A 25,875-nucleotide genomic window follows, 5' to 3' on the forward strand; every position below is an offset into this window, starting at 1 on the left:
TTGAGAACAGTGGCTTTGTAATACAGCTTGATATCTGGTATTGAGATCCCACCTTCTTTGTTCTTTCTTAAGATCGCTGCAGCTATTCGGGGTCTTTTTTTATTCCAGATGAATTTTTGGAGAGTTCGTTCCAGATCTGTGAAATATGCCGTTGGCATTTTAATTGGATTACAATCTTGAGACATGCAGGCACTGCACTAATTTTCTGCCATTAGAAAGTCTGAGATGAATCTATGGGTCCTCACCCAGAAATATATATATATATTTTTATTAGGCAAGAACTTTATTTCAACTTTTATTAAACCAAATCCAAGAACTTTCCAATGCCTTACTAGAGTGCTGCCTCACAACTGAACCCTCAGTTCTGCAGGGGAAGAGACTGTAGCTTCAGGAACATACCTGTAGTTTGGCCCTGTCCCGTCATACATGTCCCAACATCACCAGGAACAGAAAGCTCAGCGTGAGGCTTTCAGCCCAAGCCTCCTACGGAAGGTACCTCTTCAGCTTCTCCACGACTTCCTGCGGCTCAGGGAACTGGAGTTTGCGTGGGGGCCCTTCTTAATCCCAGTCCAGAGCTCCGCTCCGCTGCCATCGGGGCTGCAGCAGCGTCACCGGGAAGCTGCCCCTCCGGGGTTGGTAGGGGTCACCTTCACCGGGAGCTCCGGGGCCTCCAGGCGCAGCGCCTGGCTCAGGGCTGCGGCATTGCGCCCGCACACGCGTCAACTCGTGCAATGCTCCATAACGACCATCCCTCCTCCACCTCCTTCTGGCCGCCAGCCAGCTTCTCCTGCTTCTCAGCTGCCGCGATCACCGCCGCCTCTGCCTTCCGCTTCCTCCCGCGGGAAGCCATTGTACCTGGAAGCCGCCTGGGAACAGGGTGGAGACCGCGGCCACGGAGCAGAGGACGACCCCTCTGCGAGCTCCAAACCGCAGGCCACTCTGCTCCCAGAACAAAACCTCCCGCAAGCAGCGCAAAGCGTGGCCCACCCAGAAATACTTTTAAACTGCCCTAACCGGCTTGGCTCAGTGGATAGAGCATTGGCCTGCGGACTGAAGGGTCCCAGGTTCGATTCCGGCCAAGGGCACATGCCTGGGTTGTAGCCTCCATCCCCAGTAGGGGCTGTGCAGGAGGCAGCCAATCAATGATCCTCTCTCATCATTGATGTTTCTATCTCTCTTTCTCCCTTCCTCTCTGAAATCAATAAAGAAATATATTTTTAAAAAGGGAAATATTTTTAAACTAAAAAGGCAAAATTATTCAAGTTATTTATACGTGTAAGCTAAAACAGAGAAAAAATGTTTACTTTTCAACAAACATTGACACATTTCATTTATTCCAGGCATGTTTTGAAATCCTTTACAAATATCGATTCATTTAATCTGGTTTTCGTAGTCATTTTACAAAGGGGGAAACTGAGGCACTGAGGCACTCCTCACTCCCAGAATCACACACGTGAGAGCAGGGGCAGGGTCTGCCCTGGGCACTCCAGCTGCAGAGTTCCTGCTCCCCCAGCACCTGTTGCTCCCATCATGTCCCTGCAGACATGCTCTTCCAGGCACAGAACCTTCTGGAAGGTCACACTGGCACTGCTGAGGGTGTGTTTTTAGAGGAGAGGGAGACAAGGCTGAGGATGGGGAGGAGCTTTGCCTTACATGTTGTTTATTCCCCAGCTGCTTATATTTACAATGTGGAGGAGGGAGGGGCAGGTTCCTCTGAGCCCGGTTTGGGGAGACCCCACTCAGTGACTCAGAAGTCCCTGCCTTTTCTGTCCAATTTTCATATGATTGTTTACAAATAAAATTAGTACACAGAAAATAGTTTTAATATCCTTCACAGTTTAAAGAGTCTGGAGAGGACAGGCATTTGCAACCTCTGTCCAGGGTCCTGCACATCCCCCATCCAGGCCAATTCGCTCCCCTCCAGGCTGGGGGTCCGGGTCCCCATGATCCCCTGTGATCCTCACCGCGTGTCCTGGGTGCCGCGCCTCCCTGAGCCCGTCCCTCTTTAGGAAAGTCTCTCCTCACTCATCGCAGTGCCCGACCCCTGTGACCGCGGTTCCCGCCCTTGTCTGTGGCTGGGTGAGCCCAGGAGCTCAGGAAGGAGTTTCCACCCGCGGTTTGGATGAAAGTCAATTGGAAATGCTGGCAGCGCTTTGGACGCCTCCCAGACCGTCTTTAGGAGGCAAGTCAGTTCTTCCCGTGAGAGTTCCAGCCTCCCACACCACAGCTCACTGGCCGGCGGGGACACGTGGAGAGCCCAGCCCTGGGGTTGGGGTGCAGGGGAGGCAATTTTCCTTGCCCAGCGCTGGGGACTCCTCCCTGGTCTCACTCACAGCCCGCCAGGGGGCGTGCTGCCCTCACCTCCCTCTACTGGGCCAGGCAGGTGGTGGGGGACAGATCCAGCGCCAAAGCCCCTCCCTCCCTGTGGCCGCGCCCCCCTCCCTGTGCTCAGAACTGGATCCCTGTGACCCGGATGCAATTGTTATTCAGCGAAACCGCAGATCATGGGGAACACCTGACGTTTGTTCTTACATGGGAGACGTGGACATTCCTTGTGACCCCGGGGAGCCAGAGAAAGGACCCCCTGTCCACCACTTACGACCCTTCCCAACCGTTCATGAGCCGGGACAGAACAGGTAAAACTGCAAAGTTTATTACGTGCCGTGTGTTTGGTGCCAGGTGAGAAAGGAGCCGAAGGTAATGGGGTTCTGCTTCATGGTATTAGCTGTAGGGTTTGGGGCCCTCGAACCTCCATCAGCAAAACAATCTCTCACGATTGTCCAGAATCAGAGAAAGGGGACCGGTCACCACTTAGGACAGAGTTAGAGGGCTAGAGGAGCCTGCATAAGACGGGCACATTGACTCTGAGAGTCTCCTGTCCCCACATATCCCCTGCAGTCCCGGAGCTCAGTCAACACCAGGCCCCGTCTCCAGGCTCAGTGAGGAACAGAATCTGCAGTCACCTGGTCACCCGTACTCGGTCATCTGACACTGCGGAGAGAGAAGACCAGAAATGCAGGGACAGATGGTTATGGACAGAGGAATAAAAAAGTGAGACACAGAAGTACAGCAAAAAGGATGAGAGAGAAAGAAAAACCAAAGGGGAGAGAAACAAGGGGAGAAAATGGGAGAGATTGACTAGAGCAGGTGGACAGGGGTAGGGGACAGCCAGAACAGGACAGGACGGTTGTGTCGTGGACACTCCGGGTTTCCACAGCCTCCCCAGTCCCCAACAAGCCCTATTCCTGTGAAGGGGACAGGATCTTACCTGGAACAAACCCTGTCACCCGGGAATGGGCCGAAGGAACACGCCTGGCCTCTCACTTTTACCACGAAGGTCTCCTGGGGTCTGAATGACCAGGGACAGCACTGCTCGAAACAGAGCCTGAACATGCAGTTTCCACACTTCCGGGAAGCGCTCAAGGGCACCACAGCATCGTCATAGCAACAGTGCTGCTGGGGGTCATAGAACCTGTCCCCACATCTTGAGTGTGACTGGCACAGCATCAGGTGAGCACCCGTGGGGGACACTGGAGGAGACAGAGCTGGTGTGGCCCAGATGGCAGGGCAGGCAGGGCCCATGCAGGGGCCCTCTGGATGCCACCCACCACCCGAGTGTCCCTGCCCCTCCTGCACTCACCTGGGGCTCCCTGTGAACAGAGGAGGCTGATGATGCAGAGAGCGGCCCAGACAGCTGTGGGGGAGGAGCTGGATGAGGTGCGGCTGAAGAGGCAGCCATGGGTCCACCTCAGGGAGCCCTGCTTGGCTAATGGGAAGGTCTGGGGAGGTGGGGGGCTGTGTCTCTGTTCTGACTGAGGCTCAGGGAAAGGATAGGGGCTTCCAGGGTGGGATCTGGTCACCTGTGTTTAGGAGTCCTGGGATTATGGACCTGTGGAATGTGAGGGGTGCTGGCAGGGTTCTTGCGAGGAATGAGTTTAGGATTCAGGGGGATGTGGGTGGTCAATGGGCAGGAGTTGAGAGCAGGAGGCCCTGGTGCACTCAGGGGGCTGAGCTGATGGGTTGCTATCGAGATGACCCCCATAAAAGTCTAGAAGACTGGGTTTGGGGTGGGAAAGTGGGGTAAGGGTGGCATTGGGCATGAGTTTCAGAACCGAATCTGAGATGTGGATGGAGATGATATTGGGGAGATGGATCGGTAAGGCCTGGTGCTAAGGAGGAGAAGTAGGTTGAGGTAGGGATGGGGCGGTGGCTGAGAATGGAGCTGGGCTCCGAGGGAATTGGGGTTGGGTCCTACTTACCGAGGATGTAGCATCGGGGAGTCATGGCTCTGGGTTGGCTGCAGCGGAATCAGGAGGTCTGCAGTTCCCGCAGGTGCTTTTATGTCTCTGATAATGACGGGTGATGCCATCGAAGCTCCGGTCTCCTGGCCAGGCCTGCAGAGACTCGCTGGGCCCTTGGGTCAGGATTATCCAGGCATCATCTCTGGCACCATGGAATCCTCTGAGAGCCAGGAGAGGAAGGACCCCCCCCCCCCCCACGCCATGATACTTTCCCCAAATGCCTCCCACGCATGCCCAGCACCAGGGCCTCTGCAGCAAGCAGGACACGCCTCAGAGCCACCCCCACTCTTCCTGGATGAATCCACCAAACAGCTTTTCCATCACATCCTATGAGTCTTCTACTTTCCCCACTGTCTTTCCCACATTGCTAACCTCTTACATCCTTGGGGTTGGGGTTGGGTGGGTGGTGCACTCAGCTCCCTGACCTCACAGCCCTGACCAGGAGCTGCTCACTAAACCGCAGTTCAGCTTGTTCCGGTGAAAGCGATGAGTTTTTACACCTGGAAATTCCAGGTTGAACAAGGTTGGGGAAAGGAGGAAAAATGTAGGGAGGAAGCTGGGGTGGCTCATCAAACAGAACCAGGGGAACGGCCCGGGAGGAACCCTACTCCTCACTCCCCCAGTCCTCTTGCTGGCCTCCTTCTCTGTGTCTTCATTAGTGTCATTTATAGCGGAGCACAGGTCTACTTAGCACCTTATATGGCCCAGGCTGTGTTTCTGACACAGGTGAGGCAGGGGTGGGTAGGCTATTCAAAAGCCTCAATTTTGAGAGGAGAACCAAGATGGCGGCGATATAGGCAGACGTGTCCCAGGTCGTGTCCCGGAGCAAATGGAACGAGCAGCTGAAGCTAGTAACACTCACACCGAATTGGCGAAATTGCTCAGCTGGTGAGAGGGTTTACAGCCGGGAAGAGCAGAACTCCCCTGGTAAGGTAAAAAAAAACCAGGGATTTGGGCAGGAAAGTTTGCCAGACCTCTGAGCCCAGAGAGTCGGAGGGAGACCGCGTGGCAGACAGCCGCGTCCCTTGGGACAGGCACAGCCCCTGACGGGGGAAAGGAGAACCGCGGGATTCCTGGCGCCGCCAGGGAAATTGAGAGCTGGGTTCTGTGATCACGGAGGACTGAGCCTAAAGGGGGCAGCCTGAAGAGCTGACCTGACCATGCAGTCCCGGTAAGAGAAGAAGCTTACAGAAACCAAGCCTTCCCCGTTTCCGCGGCCGGCATTTGTTTGTTTGTTTTCACTGAATCCTGTTCATGGGACATTTCGGATACAGACACTCACCTGTGCTGAAGAGAGGGAGAGTGTGCTGGGGAGTGGAATCTGGGGAGAGACTGGGGAAAGAGGGGGAGCCGGGAGAGGTGGTAGTGAATTGAGTGCTGAGACACCCCAGAGCCCGGGACTGGGGCAGCCACCCGCTCCTGAGAGGGAGTCTCCTCCCCCCAGCCCCCAGGCAAGGAGCACAGCCACACCCAGATTCCACCCTGTACGAGATCAAGGATTAAGATAACCTGATCAGTCCCTGGGAGTTAACAGGGTCTGGCCTATAGGGGGATTTTCAATCCCAGCAACAACATAGCGCCGGGAACTAACTATTACGCAGTCAGCTCTGGGCAGTGAACTTCCACTGGACAGAGAGGCCCTATAGCCTCAGAGGCCAACCCCAGAACACTGCCACCCAGAGGCTGACCCACAAACTGACTCTTTGCTAAACACAAAATAAGGCAGTCTGGGAAATAAATGCGGCATGCTTTAAAATAAGGACTGTGGTTTACAACACAGAGGAACAGTATATCGCAGGGAAACTCAACACTCTCCTGAATACCTGGAAGGTCTAAGGCGAGCCACACTGAAGAATAGAAGAAACGAAGGACCTTCACTACTGCAATTTTTTTTCTTTTTTCACTTTTTAACTAAGAAACCAATTTTTTTTCATTCTTTTTTTTTCTGTTCTTTTTTTTTTCTTTCTTTTCTTCTTATTCCATCACCTGATTTTACCCTTTTAATTACTACCTTCTTATTTTTAACCAGTGTTATTACTGCTACCGTTTTACCATTTTTTAAAGTGCCATTTTATTTTTTCTTTATTTTATTTTGGGATTAGTGTTCACCATTCTATTTTCATCGTTATATTATTGGTTGTTTCTAGTTTGCATTCATATCCAGGGAGCTGTTGCTGGAATTTGTTGGGATTAATGGCTGTTCTATAGGAGTATTCTCCTCATATAAAAAGTCTCTTCCCTCTTCCACTTCATTCTCTCTTTTCGCTCTTTTTTTTTTTTTCTTTTCTTTTCTCGCTTTTATTTTCCCCCTTCCTTTTTCCCAATTTCATTTTTGCACTCCCTTTTTTTGGTCCCTACTTTTCTTTTCCTTTTTCTCTTTGGTCTTTTTCTCTTCCTTCTTCCTTATCCCCTAATTCTCTTAATTCAGGTGGTCACCTTTAATTGGGGTTATTAATATCGTGAATATATTTGTGTATAGTGCCTGGTACGTGGTGCCTTGTTGTGTTGTATTTTGTGCCTTTAAATCAACGCAGCAGATCCAAGCAACAGCAACCTCCTGAGCACCTCATCCTCTGCTGAGGAACAGCAGCTGTACGTGAAACCTCGCCCCACCAGCCGGAAGAGCCACCACAGCTGTGAACAGCACCCACCAGAGGAGCTGCTGCCAACTGAAGAGCAGCTGCTACCGCAACCGCCCGAAGAGCAACCACAGACCAAGGAGTCACTGCCACCAAGGGAGCAACCACTGAACAACTCAACATCTAGATATGTCAGTGAGATCAAACATGGGTAGACAAAGAAACCCCCAAAGGAAAGAGAAGGAGGACTCTCCAGAAAAGCAGCTAAGTAATACAGAGGCATGCAACATGACAGATAAAGAATTCAGAATAAGGATCCTAGAGTGCATAAACCGGATGGAGGAAAAAATCGACAACCTCTGCAAGAAGCAAGAAGAAACAGATGAAAAAATCGATAACATATGGAAGAAGCTAGAAGAAACAGATGAAAAAATCGATAACATATGGAAGAAGCTAGAAGAAACAGATGAAAAAATCAACAACCTAAGTAAGACCCAAGAAGAAATGAAGAGTGATATAGCTGCAATGAAAAACTCCATTGAAAGTATCAACAGTAGACTAGGAGAAGCGGAGGACCGAATAAGTGAATTAGAAGACAAGGAAGCAAAACACACCCAAAATGTACTGCAATTGGAGAAAAAAATTAAAAGACAGGAGGAGAGCCTAAGGGAGCTTTGGGACAACATGAAACGAAACAACATACGAATAATAGGAGTACCAGAACAACAGAAAGATGAACAAGGATTAGAAAACCTACTCGAAGAAATAATATCAGAAAACTTTCCTGAGGTGGGGAAGAAAAAAGTCACACAAGCCCAGAGAGTCCCAAACAAGGTGAACCCGAAAAGACCCACACCAAGACACATCATAATCACCATGGCAAATGTTCAGGACAAAGAGAGAATCTTACAGGCTGCAAGAGAGAGACGGAAAGTTACATACAAGGGATCTCCCATTAGATTGTCAAATGACTTCTCAACAGAAACACATCAGGCCAGAAAAGAATGGACTGAAATTTACAAAGTGATGCAAAGCAAAGGACTGAATCCAAGAATACTCTATCCAGCAAGGCTATCATTCAAACTTGAAGGGGAAATAAGAAGCTTCACAGACAAAAAAAGACTAAGGGAGTTTGTCACCACCAAGCCAGCAATGCAAGGAATGCTAAAGGGACTGGTATAAAAAGAAGAAATAAAAAGCTCAGAAAGAAAACAGCCACACACACACACAAAAAGAAATGGCTACAAACAAGTACCTTTCAATAATAACTTTAAACGTAAACGGACTAAATGCTCCAACCAAAAGACATCGAGTGGCTGAATGGATAAAAAAACATGACCCATACATCTGCTGTCTACAAGAAACCCACCTCATTAGAAGGGACTCACACAGACTGAAAGTGAAAGGATGGAAAAATATCTTTCAGGCAAATGGAAAGGAAAAGAAAGCTGGGGTAGCAATACTTATATCGGACAAAATAGACCTCAAAGTGAAGGCCTTAACAAGAGATAAGGAAGGCCACTTCATAATACTAAAGGGATCAATACAACAAGAAGATATAACCCTGGTAAACATATATGCACCCAATGTAGGAGCACCCAAATTCATAAAAAAACTCCTGGAAAATATCAAAGGAGAGATCGACAACAATACAATCATAGTAGGGGACTTTAATACACCATTGACAGCACTGGATAAGTCCTATAGACAAACAATCAGCAAAGATACAGCAATCCTAAATGACTCACTAGATCAGATGGACTTAATAGACATCTTCAGAACACTTCACCCCAAAGCCAGAGAATATACGTTCTTCTCAGGTGCTCATGGGACATATTCAAAAATAGACCACATATTGGGTCACAAGCAAAGTATCCCCAAATTCAAGAAGATTGAAATCATAAAAAGCGTCTTCGCAGACCACGATGGCATAATATTAGAAATAAACTACAATAAAAACAACCCAAAATACTCAAACACCTGGAAGCTGAATAGCATGCTACTAAATATTGATTGGGTTACCAATGAGATCAAAGAAGAAATTAAAAACATCCTGGAAACTAATGACAATGAAAACACAACAATCCAAAACCTATGGGACACATTGAAAGCAGTCCTGAGAGGGAAGTTTATAGCTCTACAGGCCTATCTCAAAAAACAAGAAAAAATGGTAGTAAATCATCTAACTCTACAACTCAAAGAATTAGAAAGAGAGCAACAAGAAAACCCCAGAGTGAGCAGAAGGAAGGAGATAATAAAGATTAGAGCAGAAATAAATGACATAGAGACCAAAAAAACAATACAGAAAATCAATGAAACCAAGAGCTGGTTCTTTGAAAGGATAAACAAGATTGATAAACCTCTAGCCAGGCTCACCAAGAAGCAGAGAGAGAGGACCCAAATAAATAAAATCAGAAACGATAGAGGCGAAATAACAACAGGACCCAAATAAATAAAATCAGAAACGATAGAGGCGAAATAACAACAGACCCCACAGAAATACAAATGATTGTTAAAAAATACTATGGACAGCTTTACTCCAACAAACTAGACAACCTGGAGGAAATGGACAAATTCCTAGAAAAATACAGCATTCCAAAACTCAATCAGGAAGAATCTAAAAATCTCAACAGGCCAATAACTATGGAAGAAATTGAAGCAGTCATCAAAAAGCTTCCATCAAACAAAAGCCCAGGACCAGACGGCTTCACAGGGGAGTTTTACCAAACATTCAAGGAAGAACTAAAACCTATCCTCCTCAGACTACTACAAAAAATTCAAGAGGAAGGAACACTTCCAAGCTCATTCTATGAAGCCAGCATCACCCTAATACCAAAACCAGGTAAAGACAACACAATGAAAGAGAATTACAGGCCAATATCCCTCATGAACATAGATGCCAAAATCCTCAACAAAATCTTAGCAAATCGGATCCAGCAGTACATCAGAAAGATCATACACCATGACCAAGTAGGATTTATCCCAGGGATGCAAGGATGGTACAATATCCGCAAATCAATAAACGTGATACATCACATAAACAAATTGAAAGAAAAAAACCACATGGTCATATCAATTGATGCAGAAAAAGCATTTGACAAAATTCAACACCCATTTTTGATAAAAACTCTCAGCAAGGTGGGAGTAGAAGGATCATACCTCAACATAATAAAAGCCATATATGACAGGCCCACAGCCAACATCATACTCAACGGACAAAAACTAACACCATTTCCCCTAAGAACAGGAACAAGACAGGGATGCCCCCTCTCACCACTCCTGTTCAACATAGTACTGGAAGTGTTAGCCATTGCAATTCGGCAAGAAGAAGAAATAAAAGGCATCCAAATTGGAAAAGAGGAAGTAAAACTGTCCTTATTTGCAGACGACATGATATTATACATACAAAACCCTAGAGATTCCATCAAAAAGCTACTAGACTTAATACATGAATTTGGCAATGTAGCAGGATACAAAATTAACCCCAAGAAATCTGAGGCATTTCTATACACCAATAGTGAACTTTCAGAAAGAGAGATTATAAAAACAATCCCGTTTACCATTGCACCGAAAAAACTAAGCTACCTAGGAATAAACTTAACTAAAGAGGTAAAAGACCTCTACTCAGAAAACTACAGGACGTTGAAAAAAGACATAGAGGAAGACATAAACAGATGGAAGAACATACCGTGTTCATGGATTGGTAGAATCAACATCATCAAAATGTCCATACTACCCAAAACAATCTATAAATTCAACGCACTTCCCATTAAAGTACCAACAGCATACTTCAGAGATCTAGAACGAACTTTCCAAAAATTCATCTGGAATAAAAAAAGACCCCGAATAGCTGCAGCAATCCTGAAAAAGAACAAAGTAGGTGGGATCTCAATACCAGATATCAAGTTGTATTACAAAGCCACTGTTCTCAAAACTGCCTGGTACTGGCACAAGAATAGGCATATAGATCAATGGAATAGAATAGAGAGCCCAGAAATCGGCCCGAACCAATATGCTCAATTAATATTTGACAAAGGAGGCAAGAACATACAATGGAGCCAAGATAGTCTCTTCAATAAATGGTGCTGGGAAAATTGGACAGATATATGCAAGAAAATGAAACTAGACCACCAACTTACACCATACACAAAAATAAACTCAAAATGGATAAAGGACTTAAATGTACGACAGGATACCATAAAAATTCTAGAAGAATCCAAAGGCAAGAAAATCTCAGACATATGCCGAAGCAATTTCTTCACTGATACAGCTCCTAGGGCACTTGAAACTAAAGAAAAAATGAACAAATGGGACTACATCAAAATAAAAAGCTTCTGCACAGCAAAAGAAACCATCAACAAAACAACGAGAAAACCCACTGTGTGGGAAAACATATTTGCCAATGACATATCTGATAAGGGCCTAATCTCCAAAATTTATAGGGAACTCATACAACTTAACAAAAGGAAGATAAACAATCCAATCAAAAAATGGGCAAAGGACCTAAATAGACACCTTTCAAAAGAGGACATCCAGAAAGCCAAGAGACATATGAAAACATGCTCAAAGTCACTAATCATCCGAGAGATGCAAATCAAAACAGCAATGAGGTACCATCTCACACCTGTCAGACTGGCTATCATCAACAAATCAACAAACGACAAGTGCTGGAGAGGATGTGGAGAAAAAGGAACACTTGTGCACTGCTGGTGGGAATGCAGACTGGTGCAGCCACTATGGAAGACAGTATGGAGTTTCCTTAAAAAACTGAAAATGGAACTCCCATTTGACCCTGTGATCCCACTTCTAGGAATATATCCCAAGAAACCAGAAACACCAATCAGAAAGGATATATGCATCCCTATGTTCATAGCAGCACAATTCACCATAGCTAAGATCTGGAAACAGCCTAAGTGCCCATCAGTAGATGAATGGATTAGAAAACCGTGGTACATCTACACGATGGAATACTATGCCGCTGTAAAAAGGAAGGAACTCTTACCATTTGCAACGTCATGGATGGAACTGGAGAGCATTATGCTAAGTGAAATAAGCCAGTCAATAAAGGAAAAATACCACATGATCTCACTCATTCGTGGACAATAGAGACCATTATAAACTTTTGAACAATAATAGATACAGAGGCAGAGCTGCCTCAAACAGATTGTCGAGCTGCAGCGGGAAGGCCGGGGAGGGTTGGGGGGCAGGAGGTAGGGGGGTAAGAGATCAACTAAAGGACTTGTATGCACGCATATAAGCATAACCAATGGACATAAGACACTGGGTGATAGGGGAGGCTAGGGGACTGTCTAGGGCGGGGGGATAAAATGGATACATATGTAATACCCTTTGTAATACTTTAAGCAATAAAAAAAAAAAAAGCCTCAATTTTCATGGAGTTCATGAGAAGCCGGAGGACAAGAGGGCAAGAGGGAGGGAGATGGTGGGGGATAGAAATCTTAGTTTGGTGGTGTGGTGTGTTCAATGTCATTATCAGTATTACTGGTCCGTAAAGTTCTGTGAGAGAAATTCCACCACCTTCAGTAGATTCTCCAAGGCTTTGACCTTAGCATCATGTTCAGAGGAAGAATGATGTGTGATTTCCCCTAAAAGAAAGAGTGACACTGGGGTCAGGATGTGAACACAGCAGGTGAGAACGAATGGCTCCCCTGAGGAACACTGAGTTCTGTGAGCTCAGATCACACCGTGCAGGGAGGACTGGGAGCCCCTTCCCCAGGTCCTGCAGGAATTCATCCTCAGGGACACCCCAGCCCCATTCCAGCCAGAACAAGGTACTCTTCGGGGCCTGGGAAGGGCGACCTGCCACTCTTGTGGGATGGCGTGCCATCTACACCTTCTTCCCGAGTTTGGAAAGTTCCTGCCTCCCTGGACTCTGCCCAAGGGAACTTGCAGCATTCACTCTCCCAGACTCCTTCCACCTGGAGCCCAGGCCCAGATGAGGCTCCTCCAATAAGTGCGCCCATTTCAGACTGAAAGAAGGTGAAGATCCACCCATTTCCTGACACAGCTCCAGGCAGCCTGGGACCCAGGCCAATGGCCTCTGCCCAAATCTGGGTTGCCTACAGGGTGAGAAAGGAAACTTTCTCTGGGGAATGGTTCAGGTCGTGTCTGAATAGGCACAGCACAGCCCACACTCCTGATCACACAGCTGAGTCACTAAAAGGCAGGGAGGGGGAGGGACATCAGGGAAGAACAGAGGTCTGGGAGGCTGTGCTGATGAGAAGGCAGCTGCTCCTGAGATCTGTGGACACTGTCAGCCAGGAACTCAACAGCATTGAGGCTCTGGGTGCGAGTGTGGGGTTTGCACCCTGCAGGGGCCCTTCTCAAGGCATCAGAGAAGCCTCAGCACACAGTCCTGTCCACTCCCACCAACAGCTCCCGCAGAGACCCCCTTTCTACTGTGTCCACCATGGGACCTCACACTCTGGGGACAGCTCTGTCTTCTGTGTGAGAGCCACCTCAGTGCAGCACCATTGGGTCTGTCTTGGTTGAAGCCGCCATTAGATGTTGGGATCCTGCCTCTACCAGTGGCTAGAAAAGGTCTGGCTCTCTTGGTTATCAAGTGTGAGATCCTGACCTCCAACAGCCACTTGTTTTACTCTCTTATCCTGCTCCATGGATCCAAGCAGGACACTGACCCACCGTCCTACTGGTCAAGGGCACAGGCTGGACAGGACCCAGGATGCCTGAATCCCAGTGCAGGAGCCTCCAAGCCCCCCTGGCGCAGGCCCTCTGGGAAGGACAGGCAGGCTCTGCTCACAGACGCCCTGGATGAGACCCAGGTTGCTGCTGCGGGGCTCCTGGTTGAGCCTGGCGGAGCTGGGTGCCTGCATTGAAGCCCAGGAGGTCACTTGCAGTTCCTTCTCTCACCTGCTTCCCTCCTGGCATCCCCTTTGCCCCAGGAATTAATTGATTATCTCTCCAATTAGCATCTGGGTGTTATTTCCATCTGGCCTCAGGGATCCCTTCCCAGAGCACAGGCAGGAGTGTGGTGGTTTGGGGTGTATAGAAATAATGCCAGGTGTGCAGTAGGAGGAAGAGGGGGGGCTCCCCAGGAACAGACGGCTCTCCTCTTCTGGTTGGTGAGGAAGCTGTGTCACTCCTTGGCTCCAATCATCAGGATTTAGTGACTGACCTCTCTCCCTGCAAAGGGACCTCTGGTGACCCAAGGATGGATGGCAGAATGGACGGTCTGCCCCGGGCACCTCCCCTCCCCCGCCAAGCCAGCCCTGGGGGTCCCACCCTGTAAAACAGTGAAGTAAGGGCCTACTTGTCTTGGGAGGGGCTGGAGGTGCAGGCTCCAGTCTGTGATTCCCTGAACAGCACTGCTGATGTGACTCGAGAGTCAATTTACAGCCCTAGCAGCCTTTGACGTCTCAAAGCTATTGCCGGGACTTGCGGTTGCTGCTGGGGAGTCACCTGGTGACTCCATTGGTGTGCTGCCCAGAGCTTCAAATTCATCCCAGCTGCAAGGCCTTCAGGGAAAGGCAGGCGGAAGCTCTGCAGCCTCTGCAGACAGGGAGCTCCTGAGTGCGAGGGATGGGCGCCACACTCCCTGTACACCTCGCATGGTCCTCATCGCCTTCAACTTTTTACAGCTCCTGTTACAGCCCAAAGTGTCTCCTGTGGCTCAGCCTGTGTGTCCCACAGCTGCAGGCCTCCCCACTTTCCCCCACTTTCTGTTCCTCCACAGCAGTGTCTGTGCCCCTCCTCATCCATGTGCTCCAGGGATCATGCACAATGGTCCTTGCCTGTCTCCCTACTCTCACTCTGTCTTTTTAACACTTAGAATGTTTATGGACTTTAGGTCAGCTGGGAACAATCACCTGCATTTATACTTTGTAGTGTTGTTTTTAAAATATATATATTTTTACTAGAGGCATAGTGCACAAAATTCATGCACAGGTAGAGTTCCTAGGCCTGGCCAGCAAGCTGGTGCAGTGCCTTAATACTTTTTAAGATGTTTCTCCTCATTGAAAAGAAAGATAACTGGTACATTATACACTTGTGAGTTCCATGTATTGGCTGCTCTGGGTTGAGAAATCATCCAGCTCTTTCTTGGGATGTGTTTCAGTATTACAGCTCATCAACAGAAGGTGCATGCCCCAAGTTTCCACCAGCTGCACTGGTTCTTGCCTTCTGGCCAGAAAGTGACTTCTTCCCAGCATTTGTAGCATCAGCATTTGTAGCATCAGCCTCAGCTGCCTGGGAACTCAGAGGGGCTGTGGTTGGTTACATGTAGGAACCAGCAAGGAGAGTCTAGGCCAAACTTCACCCAGGACGCCCTCGGGCGGCGCTTCTGCCATTAGGTCCCCAGCTTCCAGCTTGTCCTTGGCAGCTTGGACATCGGTATTGGAAAGGTTCCTGGAGCAATTGTTTTTGCTTGGTTGTAAGCAGCCTTGATAACATCTCCAGCAGCTGCCGCCTGGGAGGTCGTGTAAATCCCAGAGTCCAGCATCTGAGTAACTGGCATTAAAGGGGAAAGATCAAGTGGCTGGTGAATCCCCTTGGCAACAGCTTGGGACAGAGGGCTGGTGGCACTGCTGCCCCCTTGACCTGTGGCCCAGCACCAAGGCCATGCCGGAGGACACTAAATGCATTTGCCTCTGCACTTCCTGCAGCAGCACTTTCTGCTACAAAAGCAGCACTGAGGGGATTGTCTCCATTCTGTTCTCTGATTTCACCTCCATGGTGTCTCGCCTCTGCACCAGATAAACCAAGCCCACCCCTCACATTCAGGAACCTTCAGCAACTTGCTTCTGACAGATAACTCACACCAAGTCCAAGCAAAGCCATTCCTAACCAGAAAAATGTTTCTGAACTTGGTAATTCAACTCGTCTGGTGTCTGTTTCCAATCCTATAATCCCAGCAATGCAAGGAACTAGCCAGGCATTTCAGTGAGCTGCGGCATGCAAGTTTTCCATAATATGAGCCTGTGGGTTCTGACAAGCCACAGCTGTGTCCATCCTTAGCTGAGACTGGAGGGCCGCTACCTCCCACCAGTGACACCCAGGTGCTGTGGGGACACCGAGCAGGAACTCCATTAGAATATTGGTGTCATCCCCCCACGCACTCCACAGTTTCCTGTTGAAGTCACTGTGAGTTTACCCACCAACTGCTTCAATTCCATGGTTTATTGTGAAATATGCCGCGCCTTTTGTAGTCAGACCGGATGCAAGAGGAAGCCAATGGGAGGTTCCTGAGTTGTCAAGTTTCTGGGACCCACTGCCTGTTTTAATGAACAAACCAACTCTTGATGCAGGAGCATCGTTTGCCAGCGAAGCAATCACTAAACCATTTGCTGATTTGATGAACTCAAGGCTGAGGATGTGGAGGCACTCCTGTCGGGCAGTTGCACCTTTCGCTTTGGCAGCAACTTTGAGGCAGTAAAATCTCTAGACAGATGTCACATGATCTTGCTTATATGTGAAATCAAATAAAGAAAATAAACTGACGAACAAAGTAGGTCCAGAGGCATTGATGCCCGGAACAGACTGACAGGTCTCAGAGGGGAGGGTGAGGAGGGGACAGGAAGAGATTAACCCAGGAATTTTTTTTAATATGTCTTTATTGATTTCAGAGAGGAAGGGAGAGGGAGAGAAAAATAGAAACTTCAATGATGAGAGAGAATCATTGATCAGCTGCCTCCTGTACCTCCCAGACTGGGGATCAAGCCCACAACCCAGGCATGTGCCCTGAGCAGGAATCAAACCCTAATCTCCTGGTTCATAGGTCAACGATAAACCACTGAGCCATGCCCCCTGGGCATAACCCAGGAATTTATATGCGTATATGCATAGTCCATGGGCACAGACCATAGTGAGGGGAAGGCCTGGGGTGGTGCAGGGGCTGGGTTGGGGGGGGGAATGTGTCTGGTGAATCCCCTTGGCAACAGCTTGGTACAGAGGGCTGTTGGCATTGCTGCCCCCTTGACCTGTGGCCCAGCGTCGAGGCCATGCCACAGGACTTTGTAATACTGTCAGTGATAGAACTAAAAAAAATTATTGTAGATTCAGTTTGACCTGCTCAGCCTCCACTCTGCACAAGCAGGCTGGAAGCAGAATCACACTCTAAAGTGAAGATACTCATAAAAATTAACATTCCAGCAACATAAGTAATGACATGGATCAGAATGGTCAGCACCAGCGGTTTGGACAGCTCCTTCGGCTCTCTGGACACAGGCACCCCATCCAAATGTTCTTACTCTTCATGTTTACATGTGTGGTAAAATTCACATAACATAGCTTACCATTTAACCAATGTAAGTTCAGTGGCATCCAGTGCATTCAAGGTGCTGTGTAACCATCACCAGAATGTCTTCAACACTCCCTACACCCCCCACACCCATTGAGCCACCATCGCCCATTCCACCCGCCTCCCAGTCCCTAGAAACCATTAATCTGCTCCCAGTCTCCATGTCTTTGCCTATTTTGATTTTTCAAATGGATGGAAAGCTACAATATGTGCTGATCTCAAAGTTCCCAGGATTCATCCATGTTGTAGCATGGATCAGTCCGTCATTTCTCATGAGAAATAACATTTTATTATATGTACATACCACCTTTATTTTCACTATTTACTAATTGATGGACATTTGTGATGGTTCCATCTTTTGACTCTTGTGATTAACGCTACTATGAACATTTGTGAACAAGTAATTTTTGAACAACTGTTTAATTTATTTGGGTTCTGTTCCCAAAAGTAGAATTTCTCATTCACATGCTAATTTTATGTGTAACTTTGGGAGGAACAAGCAGTTTTCCACTGTGCTTGTACCATTTTACATTCACACTAACAACATATGAGGTTTGCAATTTCCCACACCCTTATCAACACTTTTGTTCTATTTTAAGAATTATCATCATTATAGTAAAGTTGTAAGCCCTAGTAGTTCTGATTTGAATTCCCGATTCAAAAATCACTTAGAGGAGAATGATTCAAGATGGTGACATAGAAAGGTCCTAAATTCACCTCCTTCCCTGGACACTATAGTTAGTTAGGAAATGCTCAAAAGAATATGAAACATCACAAACATAAAACATGGGAGTGGATTTAAAAAATGGCTTTAGAATGTGCTTAAACTTAATTGCTATCTACTTAAAATAGACACGTACATCTCGACAGTTGTGGCTCAGTGTTTGAGCATCAACCTATGAACCAGGAGGTCACGGGTCCATCCCCAGTCAGGGCACATGCCTGGGTTGCAGGCTCGATCCTCAGTAGGAGGTGAGCAAGAGGCAGCCGATCAATGATTCTCTCTAATCATTGATGTTTCTATTTCTACCTCCCTCACACTTCATCTCTGAAAGCAATAAAGATATTTTTAATAGATTTTATTGATTTTTTTACAGAGAGGAAAGGAGAGGGACAGAGAGTTAGAAACATCAATGAGAGAGAAGCATCCATCAGCTGCCTCCTGCACACCTCCTACTGGGGATATGCCCGCATCCAAGGTACATGCCCTAGATTGGAATCGAACCTGGGAAGCTTTAGTCCACAGGCCGACGCTCTATCCACTGAGCCAAACTGGTTAGGGCTATTTTTTGAAATAGACAGGCATACATATAGGCTGATATGTGTGAGCCTCATGATAACCACAAAACAAAAACCTATAGTAGATACACAAACGATAATGAAAGTGAAATCTAAATAAAATGCTAAACACTTGTCATTAAACCAGAGGAAAAGAGAGCAAGAGAAGAAACAGAGAGGAACTACAAAGCAACCAGAAAGCAATGAACAAAATGGCAAAAAGTACATCCATAAGGGCCTAATGCCCTCTCATCCCCCAGTAATAAAGCTACTTGAGCAGAAAGTAGGGCATTGGATACACCATGGAGCCATCCCCACTTTCCCAAATGGAAAGAGCAAAACATGCCTTATCCACCCAATCCCACAAGCTGTCTACTTTCCCCAATTCTTTTGCAAATTTCAAACTCTCCTCTGCGAGCGTGCCAAAAGCCTGTCCTACCTCACACTCCCAACCTAAGGACCAGTGTGCAGTCGCTGCTCACCTGGCCCCAGTGGGTGTTATTCAGGTGGAAGATACATTGGAATGGGGTGCCTATGTCCAGAGAGCAGAAGAAACCATCCACACCATTTCATTGTTTCTGTCCCTGGAATGCGACTTTCCCTGAGTACCTCCACTGTATCATGTGATTCTGACTCCTGCCTGCTTGTGCAGAGTGGAAGCTGACAGTCAGTGACTATAGATTTGGAAACTCTAATTTGAATAAGTGAGCAAAATGAGAAACTTGCCAGGTTTCTGGGGTCCCTCCTGAATCCAAGACGGGAACTCAAATTCGAGAAGGACACTAGGTCTACTTCTGTTTTGGTTTTATTTGTCATTTATTCAAGGACACACAGCTTGTACATCTCAGGCACAATTGCAGGCTCTGAGATTTATGCTGAGGCTGCCCTGCAAAGGTCGCTGTTTTCCTTTGGTTCCTGGAGAGGGAGAGCGAGGAAGGGAGAGGCAGGAAGAGGAGAAGAGACTCTAAATGAGAGAATGGGAGAAGTTGTGCGGGACACTTGGTAAGCAATTGATGACTTCGAAGTGATTGATGTAACCCATGGCATTGTCATACTTATTTGTGTCACTGACACTATGGACAAAAATTCCAAAGACTCTCCTGTAGATCATGACACTGTAAGAGTGATGGCAACAGGACCAGTGAAAGGATTCCACTGTCTCCTCAACAGGAATTCATCTTCCTTCTGCTGAATATGCTTGTTCAGGGGAGAGGTTTGTCCTCTGAGAGAGCCACATGGGAACAGGAGGGAGGGCGCTGCTCCCCTGAGGGAGGCTGACAGTGCACTCTTTGCTGCCTATCTTTCTGTGTGAGCTGCACGATGATGCAATATTTTTCTGCGAATAGATGCAGCCAAATCAGTAATATCAGTAAGGATCTGTGCGCTGGTCCAACTGACTCAACCAGGCAGGGTTGGGTCCTATGTGTGTGGGATGGAGAGGCGGAGAAGATGAGGCTGGGAGAGAGACTGTTCTGCACAGAGAGGTTCTTAGGCCTCCCCAGCCTATGAGATCCAGGCTTCAGCTGAACAAAAGCATTACAGGGGGCCACGGAGGCTGCCTGGAGGAGGAGAGGTTCGAACTTCAGGCACCAATTCCCAGAAAGTCGGTATGTCAGGACAGACAAGTCGAGTTAGATACACCCTGGACACAGTGTTTTCATTCATTCATCCACTCCTTCATCCATCCACTTCTTAATTAATCCATTCAACATTCCCTGAGCACCTGCTCTGTCATCAGCTTTTTGCTGTTGATGCTGAGGACCCAGTGGTGACTTAGTCCCAGACCCTGTCCTTCTGGTTCTCACATCCATTGGTGGACCCAGACCACCCCACACAATAATGACCCAGAGTTTGAAGGGCTGGGAAGGGGGACCAAGGGCATCAAGGGTGGCTTCCTGGAGGAGGGCACATCTGAGCTGTGATTTTAAGAGTGAGCAAGAACTGTGACTGTTTCAGTGGGGTTCAGCCCTGGGAGAGCAGAGAGCGGGGCTGGGTCAGTCACCCTGTGGCCTTGATGAGGATTCTGGACTCATCTGATTGCATTGGGAGCCACAGCCGGGTCCTAAGCAGGGGATGGAAGTGGTGAGATGTGAATCTGTGGAAGATTCCTGCCCCGACCCGCGGGACAACAACTGGGGAACGAAGAGACACCCTAGGAGAATGAAACAAACAAGGGACACGAAAGAATGGAGGCAAGACAAGTCAGTCCTGATCAACCCTCAAACTTTATTCTCACCGCGGCAGAATATATACTGTTTTAGGGAAGGGGGGTGGGTAAAGGGGTCTATGGGCAGTAACCTATTACTAGAGATTTATTAGGCTCCTGATGGCTGTGCTTATCAGCGGAGATGTGTGATTTAGCAGGCTCCGGATGGCTGTGTGTTTATCAGTGGAGATGTGTGATTTAGTGGCTGTGTGAGGGTAGTTTATCTTTTAACTGCTGGCCAAATTGCAAGACACAGGTGGTTTCTGGTAATTAGGAGTTTCTGGAGGAACCAGAAACTTAAAGTTCTTAAGATGGCTTTGTCTAAGCCAATCTCTAATGGCTCCCAACAGATTCCAGTGTCTGTCTCCTGTGAGGGAGTGGACAGGAGGCAGGAGACCCTGGAGGAGGCATCTGAAAGCAGAAATACCAGAGTCTAAATGCCTGTGCTCTCCCAAGGGGTGGGGGCAGCACGCTCCTCTGCCTGCTCTTCAGACCCCCCCCCCCCATATTACACCTGCCGGGTAGACAAGTATTCCCCAAACTGTGAGTCATGGCACTCTTTCAGGTTATAAAACCAATGAGTTTGTCAAAACAGATACTTTAAAAATTAAAATAGAGTTTATTGAAAATAGAATATTAAGCATTCCTGGGTAATTCTATCTGTTTTTGAACTATCTATTTGTGACAAAATGATGTGCATCTATTTTTCCTAGTGAGTCATGTACAGATATAGTAAACATGAGGGCGGAAAGGCTCAGACTTGCAGTCTCCTTTCCAGACTTAACTGTCTCCCCACAAAAGTAAAAGGGTTCAGCTCTCACGTCTTCAGTCCCAGGCACTTCCTGTGGGAATCAAAGGTCGGCTCCGCACCGTCTAGGTGTCTCTATCAAAAAGAGTGATAAGGGTGGCCCGGATGCCATCCAGACCTAGAGAGGAACAGGTTCCCTGGGGCAGAGTTGGGGTTGGCGTCTCTCAGCCCAGTCCACCCTCCTGGCCTTGGATCCTGGTCTCTGTAGCAGCTGAGTCAGGACTTGGGAAAATGGAGGGATCAAGGCATGGCAGGGGGTCTCGGAGGCTGTGCTGGTGAAACGGGCATTGAGGGCCAGTCCATGGACACTTGGAGCCCCTGACTGAACAGTGATGAGGGTTTGGGGTAGGACAGTCCTGGGTTAGAATCCTTACACTTCCTCAAAGGGTGCAATAGGCTACTTACAAGATTGGCTGTTCATCTTTCTGCATAAGAGGAAGATTTGATTTTTCGTGTGACTGACAGCTTTGAGCCCCGGCACACTCCCACTGCACATATGAGCTGCACAAGTGAACACAGGTCAAACCCTTCACCCAGCCCACATACAGGAACCTAACTCTGGACCGAGGCCTTAGGCAAAAAACCCAAAAGAACAAAAAAACAAGCAAACAAAAACGGCCAACGTCATCCCCACTTCATGCCTGTTCACACCTGTTTCACACAGGAATGAACATGAACCCTTCCCCTCAGGGTAATGTTGTTGCTGTTCCTTGGATCAAAGATAAGCATTACTTCATCTTCAGTGGTGCCCGTGTGCCATTCTGTCATCCAGGGCAGGCACCTGTGCAGTAGAGAACGCAAAGCCCCTATAAACAATCCCCAACAAGCGGCCTCTACGTCCCCCATCTCTGTGCTGCCCCTTCTGGGTTGTCCGTCTGGGATGAGTCTGGCATCTCTACTGGACCTAGAGCCCCCTGGGGACGGGACCAGGGCTGCCTCGGTCACCACCATGTTCCCAGTTGTTCCCACTGCAAAGGGTGCTCGGGGTCCCATGGGGAGCAGGAGTCTATGGGGACCCCATTGGCTGAATTCTCTCCACCAAATTTTCTCAGGAAGATCCTGGCATGAGGCCTCACTGCCGGTCACAGACACAGTGATGTCATATCTATTTTCCTAGTGAGTCACCTGTCCCAGGCTCAGCCCCTCTGGAAAGGGCAAGTGGACCCTGATTCCAGGCTTCCCTGGAACCAACCCCAGAGAAGACATTCCCACAGCTCCCTGTGATGCTGGGAGAGCCGTGAATATGAAATGTGAAGCAGACAAAATGCTGCATTCTGTAATGTCACAGGCTTCCCTTTACCAGCAGGTGTAAAGAGGCTGAACTCCCTCCTGTGTGATAGGGTGTTATTTCCATCTGGCCTCAGGGAACTCCTTCCAGGGAACAGGCAGAATTTTGGTGGGACTTCCTGTTTTCAAAAAGAATGTTGTGCACTTGACTGGGAATCTAACCCAAAACACATTGAAGCCCGGGCGGACACTCTGACCTCACAGTCCCACAGGCCAGGGCTAGGCCAGTACATTTGAAGGTAATTGACCTTTAAGATCTTACCGTGGGTCTTCTGTCTTAATGTCTACAATTCTATGGGTGATGATCACTGGTTTTAGGACCATAGAGGTTACAAAATGACGGCTATAGAATCACTAGCCTCAGCGGGTTTGAAGAATCCTGCAGCCAGCTACATGGAATTGGTCTCCTCTATACGTGCATCCAGAAACGTTTCTGTGAAAAAGACTGGAGATCCACATCTGAGGATCTCTAGGCATGTTTACCTTCTGTGTTCAAACTCATTGTCCTTGAAAATAATCAAAGGGTTTTGTGCATTTCGGTACCCTCTTCGATCTTTACCTGATGATCAGAGTGCCCAGGCAGGAAATCAAAGATAAAGGAAAGTGGCATCTATAGACCAGGGATGTCGCTTTTGTGACCCAGTCAGAGGATAGGAGAACCTGGATTGAATAGAGAGATGCCAAATGAAGTGTTGGACATACAAAATTTTACTTGGACACTTTGAACCATTTTACAAACATTTTAATTAGTAAAGACCACATTTCAAGTGTAGTATTTGATGAGTCTTGACATAGGCATGAAACTGAAATTATCACCGTGGTCATAGTATTGCCCATGGCTGTCACTGTGAATTTACTTCGTGTCTTTTTATAATTTCTCTCTCTCTTTTCAATAGTAAAGGCATTTATGTGCTCTTTTTTAAAATATATTTTATTGATTTTTTACAGAGAGGAAGGGAGAGAGATAGATAGTTAGAAACATCGATGAGAGAGAAACATCGATCAGCTGCCTCCTGCACAGCTCCTACTGGGGATGTGCTCGCAACCCAGGTACATGCCCTTGACCGGAATCGAACCTGGGACCCTTCAGTCCGCAAGCCGACGCTCTATCCACCGAGCCAAACCGGTTTCGGCCATTTATGTGCTCTTGTCTCCAACCCCAAATTATTCCTTTCTTTATTCATCTATACAAGGGACATAATAGCTGAGCTGTTGGGCAATAAAAGGCCTCCAAGCCCAGCCAGAGTGGCACAGTGGATTGAGCATCATCTTATGCACCAAGAGATCACTGGTTCCATTCCCAGTCAGGACACATGCCTGGTTTGGGCTTGATTCCCAGCAGGAGGTGTGCCCGGGGTGGGGCGGGGGGTGGGGGAGTGCGGGGCAGGGCAGTCAATGTTGTTTCACTTTCACAGCAATATTTCTCTTCCTCTCTCTCTAAAAAATAAATCACTAAAAAGTCTTTAAAAATATTTAAGGAAAAGAACAAGATTCAGAGATATTCAATAGCAATGATTGGTAGAGTATCTGTCAATAAATTTGGTAACACAGCTTGTTTTTGCTAATTTGGGGAGGGGACTTTTCTCTAACGTGTTATTTAAGAGGAGGGCAGCTTTTGCCCTGGCAGGTGTGGCTCAGTTGGTTGAGCGCCACCCTGTGCACCGAAAGTCTACAGTTCCATTCCCAATCAGGTCACATGCCCAGTTTTCAGGTTTGTTCTATTTCCAGTTGTGGTGTGTGGGTGGGTGAGAGAGGCAACCCATTGATGTTTCTCTCTCCCTCTCTCTAAGTAATATATGTATGTATATATCTGTTTATATCCATATCCATATCCATATCCATATCCATATCCATATCCATATCCATACCTATTATCTCCAGGCATCACTTGTGTTTCAGCTTCATGCCCAGAGAAGCAGAAAGGCCAGTCATGGCTATGTAATGGCTGCAATGACTCATGACCCTATACCCTGACTCCAACCAATCCGTGGAGACCACAGATAAAAAAAGGACTAAAGACCCAGGCAGCTCTTGCTTTCTCTGGAGCACATAAACCCACTTCCTGCTTCTTCCAGGGACAAACCTTTACTCTCTTCCTCCTAAGCTCCAAGGGCCCTTTTTTTGCCTCTGTAACTTCTTTCCTCAGCCAGCACAGCCCATCGGGCTAACTTAATCTATCGCCCTAACTTCCTAAATAAACTCACTATGATTTGAGTTCCTTGGCTTTGAATTTTTTTTTCTTAGTCAAATTATCTCTCTCTCCCTCTCCCTTCCTCTCTAAAAACAATAAAATATATTTAAAAACAAAACAAAACACATCACTCTTCTGGTTCATTCTTCTTTGAGCTCGTCTGCAACCCCCCCACCCACCCCCCTTCCTCAGGATTGTACTTTGTTTCTTCTGGGGTTTTTGTTTTTGTTTTTTGCTTGTTTGTTTTTAATATATTTTTTATTAATTTCAGAGAGGAAGGAAGAGGGAGAGAGATAGATAGAAACATCAATGATGAGAGAGAATCATTGATTGGCTACCTCCTGCAAGCCCCACACTAGGGATGGAGCCCTTGACCAGAATCAAACCTGGGACCTTTCAGTTCGAAGGCCAATGCTCTATCCACTGAGCCAAACCTGCTAGGGCGGTTTCTTCTGTTTTAAGCTCTAAGGGTCCTGCACCCAGGCAGCTTTGGGCAGCAGGAGCTGCCCTTTGGATCTCCCCCCATCGGATTTTAAGGGTCCTTCTTTTTTCCTCACTGTCCTAAGCTTTCATAAATTTCATCTCACTTCAACAACAACGAAAAATGCTCGCTCTCCCTAGTGACCTGGACTAGGCTTTCCATTTCCCCCAACTTCCTTTCATGAGAGTGTGCTTAGTTCTCACGTCTGGGCACCACTTGCTTCCCCAGTTTTCTGGAAGCTGCTGTGTTCATTATGGCTGGGATATTGGCACTGCCCTGTTTTCTTACTGTAGCCCCAGTGCATTTCAACAATGTTAAATCTTCAGATCCAAGAATATGGGAGTTCTTTTCAGTTATTTGTGTTTTCTTCCATTTCTGTCCTCGCTGTCATATAGCGTTCAAATGTACACACTTTTCAGCTGTTTGTTTGAACTTATTTTGTGTGTTTTATTGTTTTTGATACTATTG

General features: G+C 47.4%; 1 protein-coding gene and 2 pseudogenes across 1 annotated transcript; all 3 read right to left on the minus strand.

The window, feature by feature from the left end:
* Positions 1-282: 282 nt before the first annotated feature.
* On the minus strand, positions 283-981 carry LOC132216326 (selenoprotein H-like; annotated as a pseudogene).
* Positions 982-2,665: 1,684 nt separating this feature from the next.
* IGFL1 (IGF like family member 1) lies at positions 2,666-4,284 on the minus strand. Its single transcript, XM_059665498.1, has 4 exons — positions 4,260-4,284; positions 3,641-3,694; positions 3,269-3,530; positions 2,666-2,991 (listed from the first exon to the last, which is right to left on the minus strand). The coding sequence occupies exons 1-4, from the start codon at positions 4,282-4,284 to the stop codon at positions 2,982-2,984; spliced, it is 351 nt and encodes a 116-aa protein (XP_059521481.1). The 3' UTR covers positions 2,666-2,981.
* A 10,693-nt stretch (positions 4,285-14,977) lies between these two features.
* On the minus strand, positions 14,978-23,059 carry LOC132217283 (cytochrome b-c1 complex subunit 2, mitochondrial-like; annotated as a pseudogene).
* Between the last annotated feature and the right edge of the window lie 2,816 nt (positions 23,060-25,875).

Source organism: Myotis daubentonii, chromosome 15, assembly GCF_963259705.1.
Source record: "Myotis daubentonii chromosome 15, mMyoDau2.1, whole genome shotgun sequence".
Classification (NCBI taxonomy): domain Eukaryota; kingdom Metazoa; phylum Chordata; class Mammalia; order Chiroptera; family Vespertilionidae; genus Myotis; species Myotis daubentonii.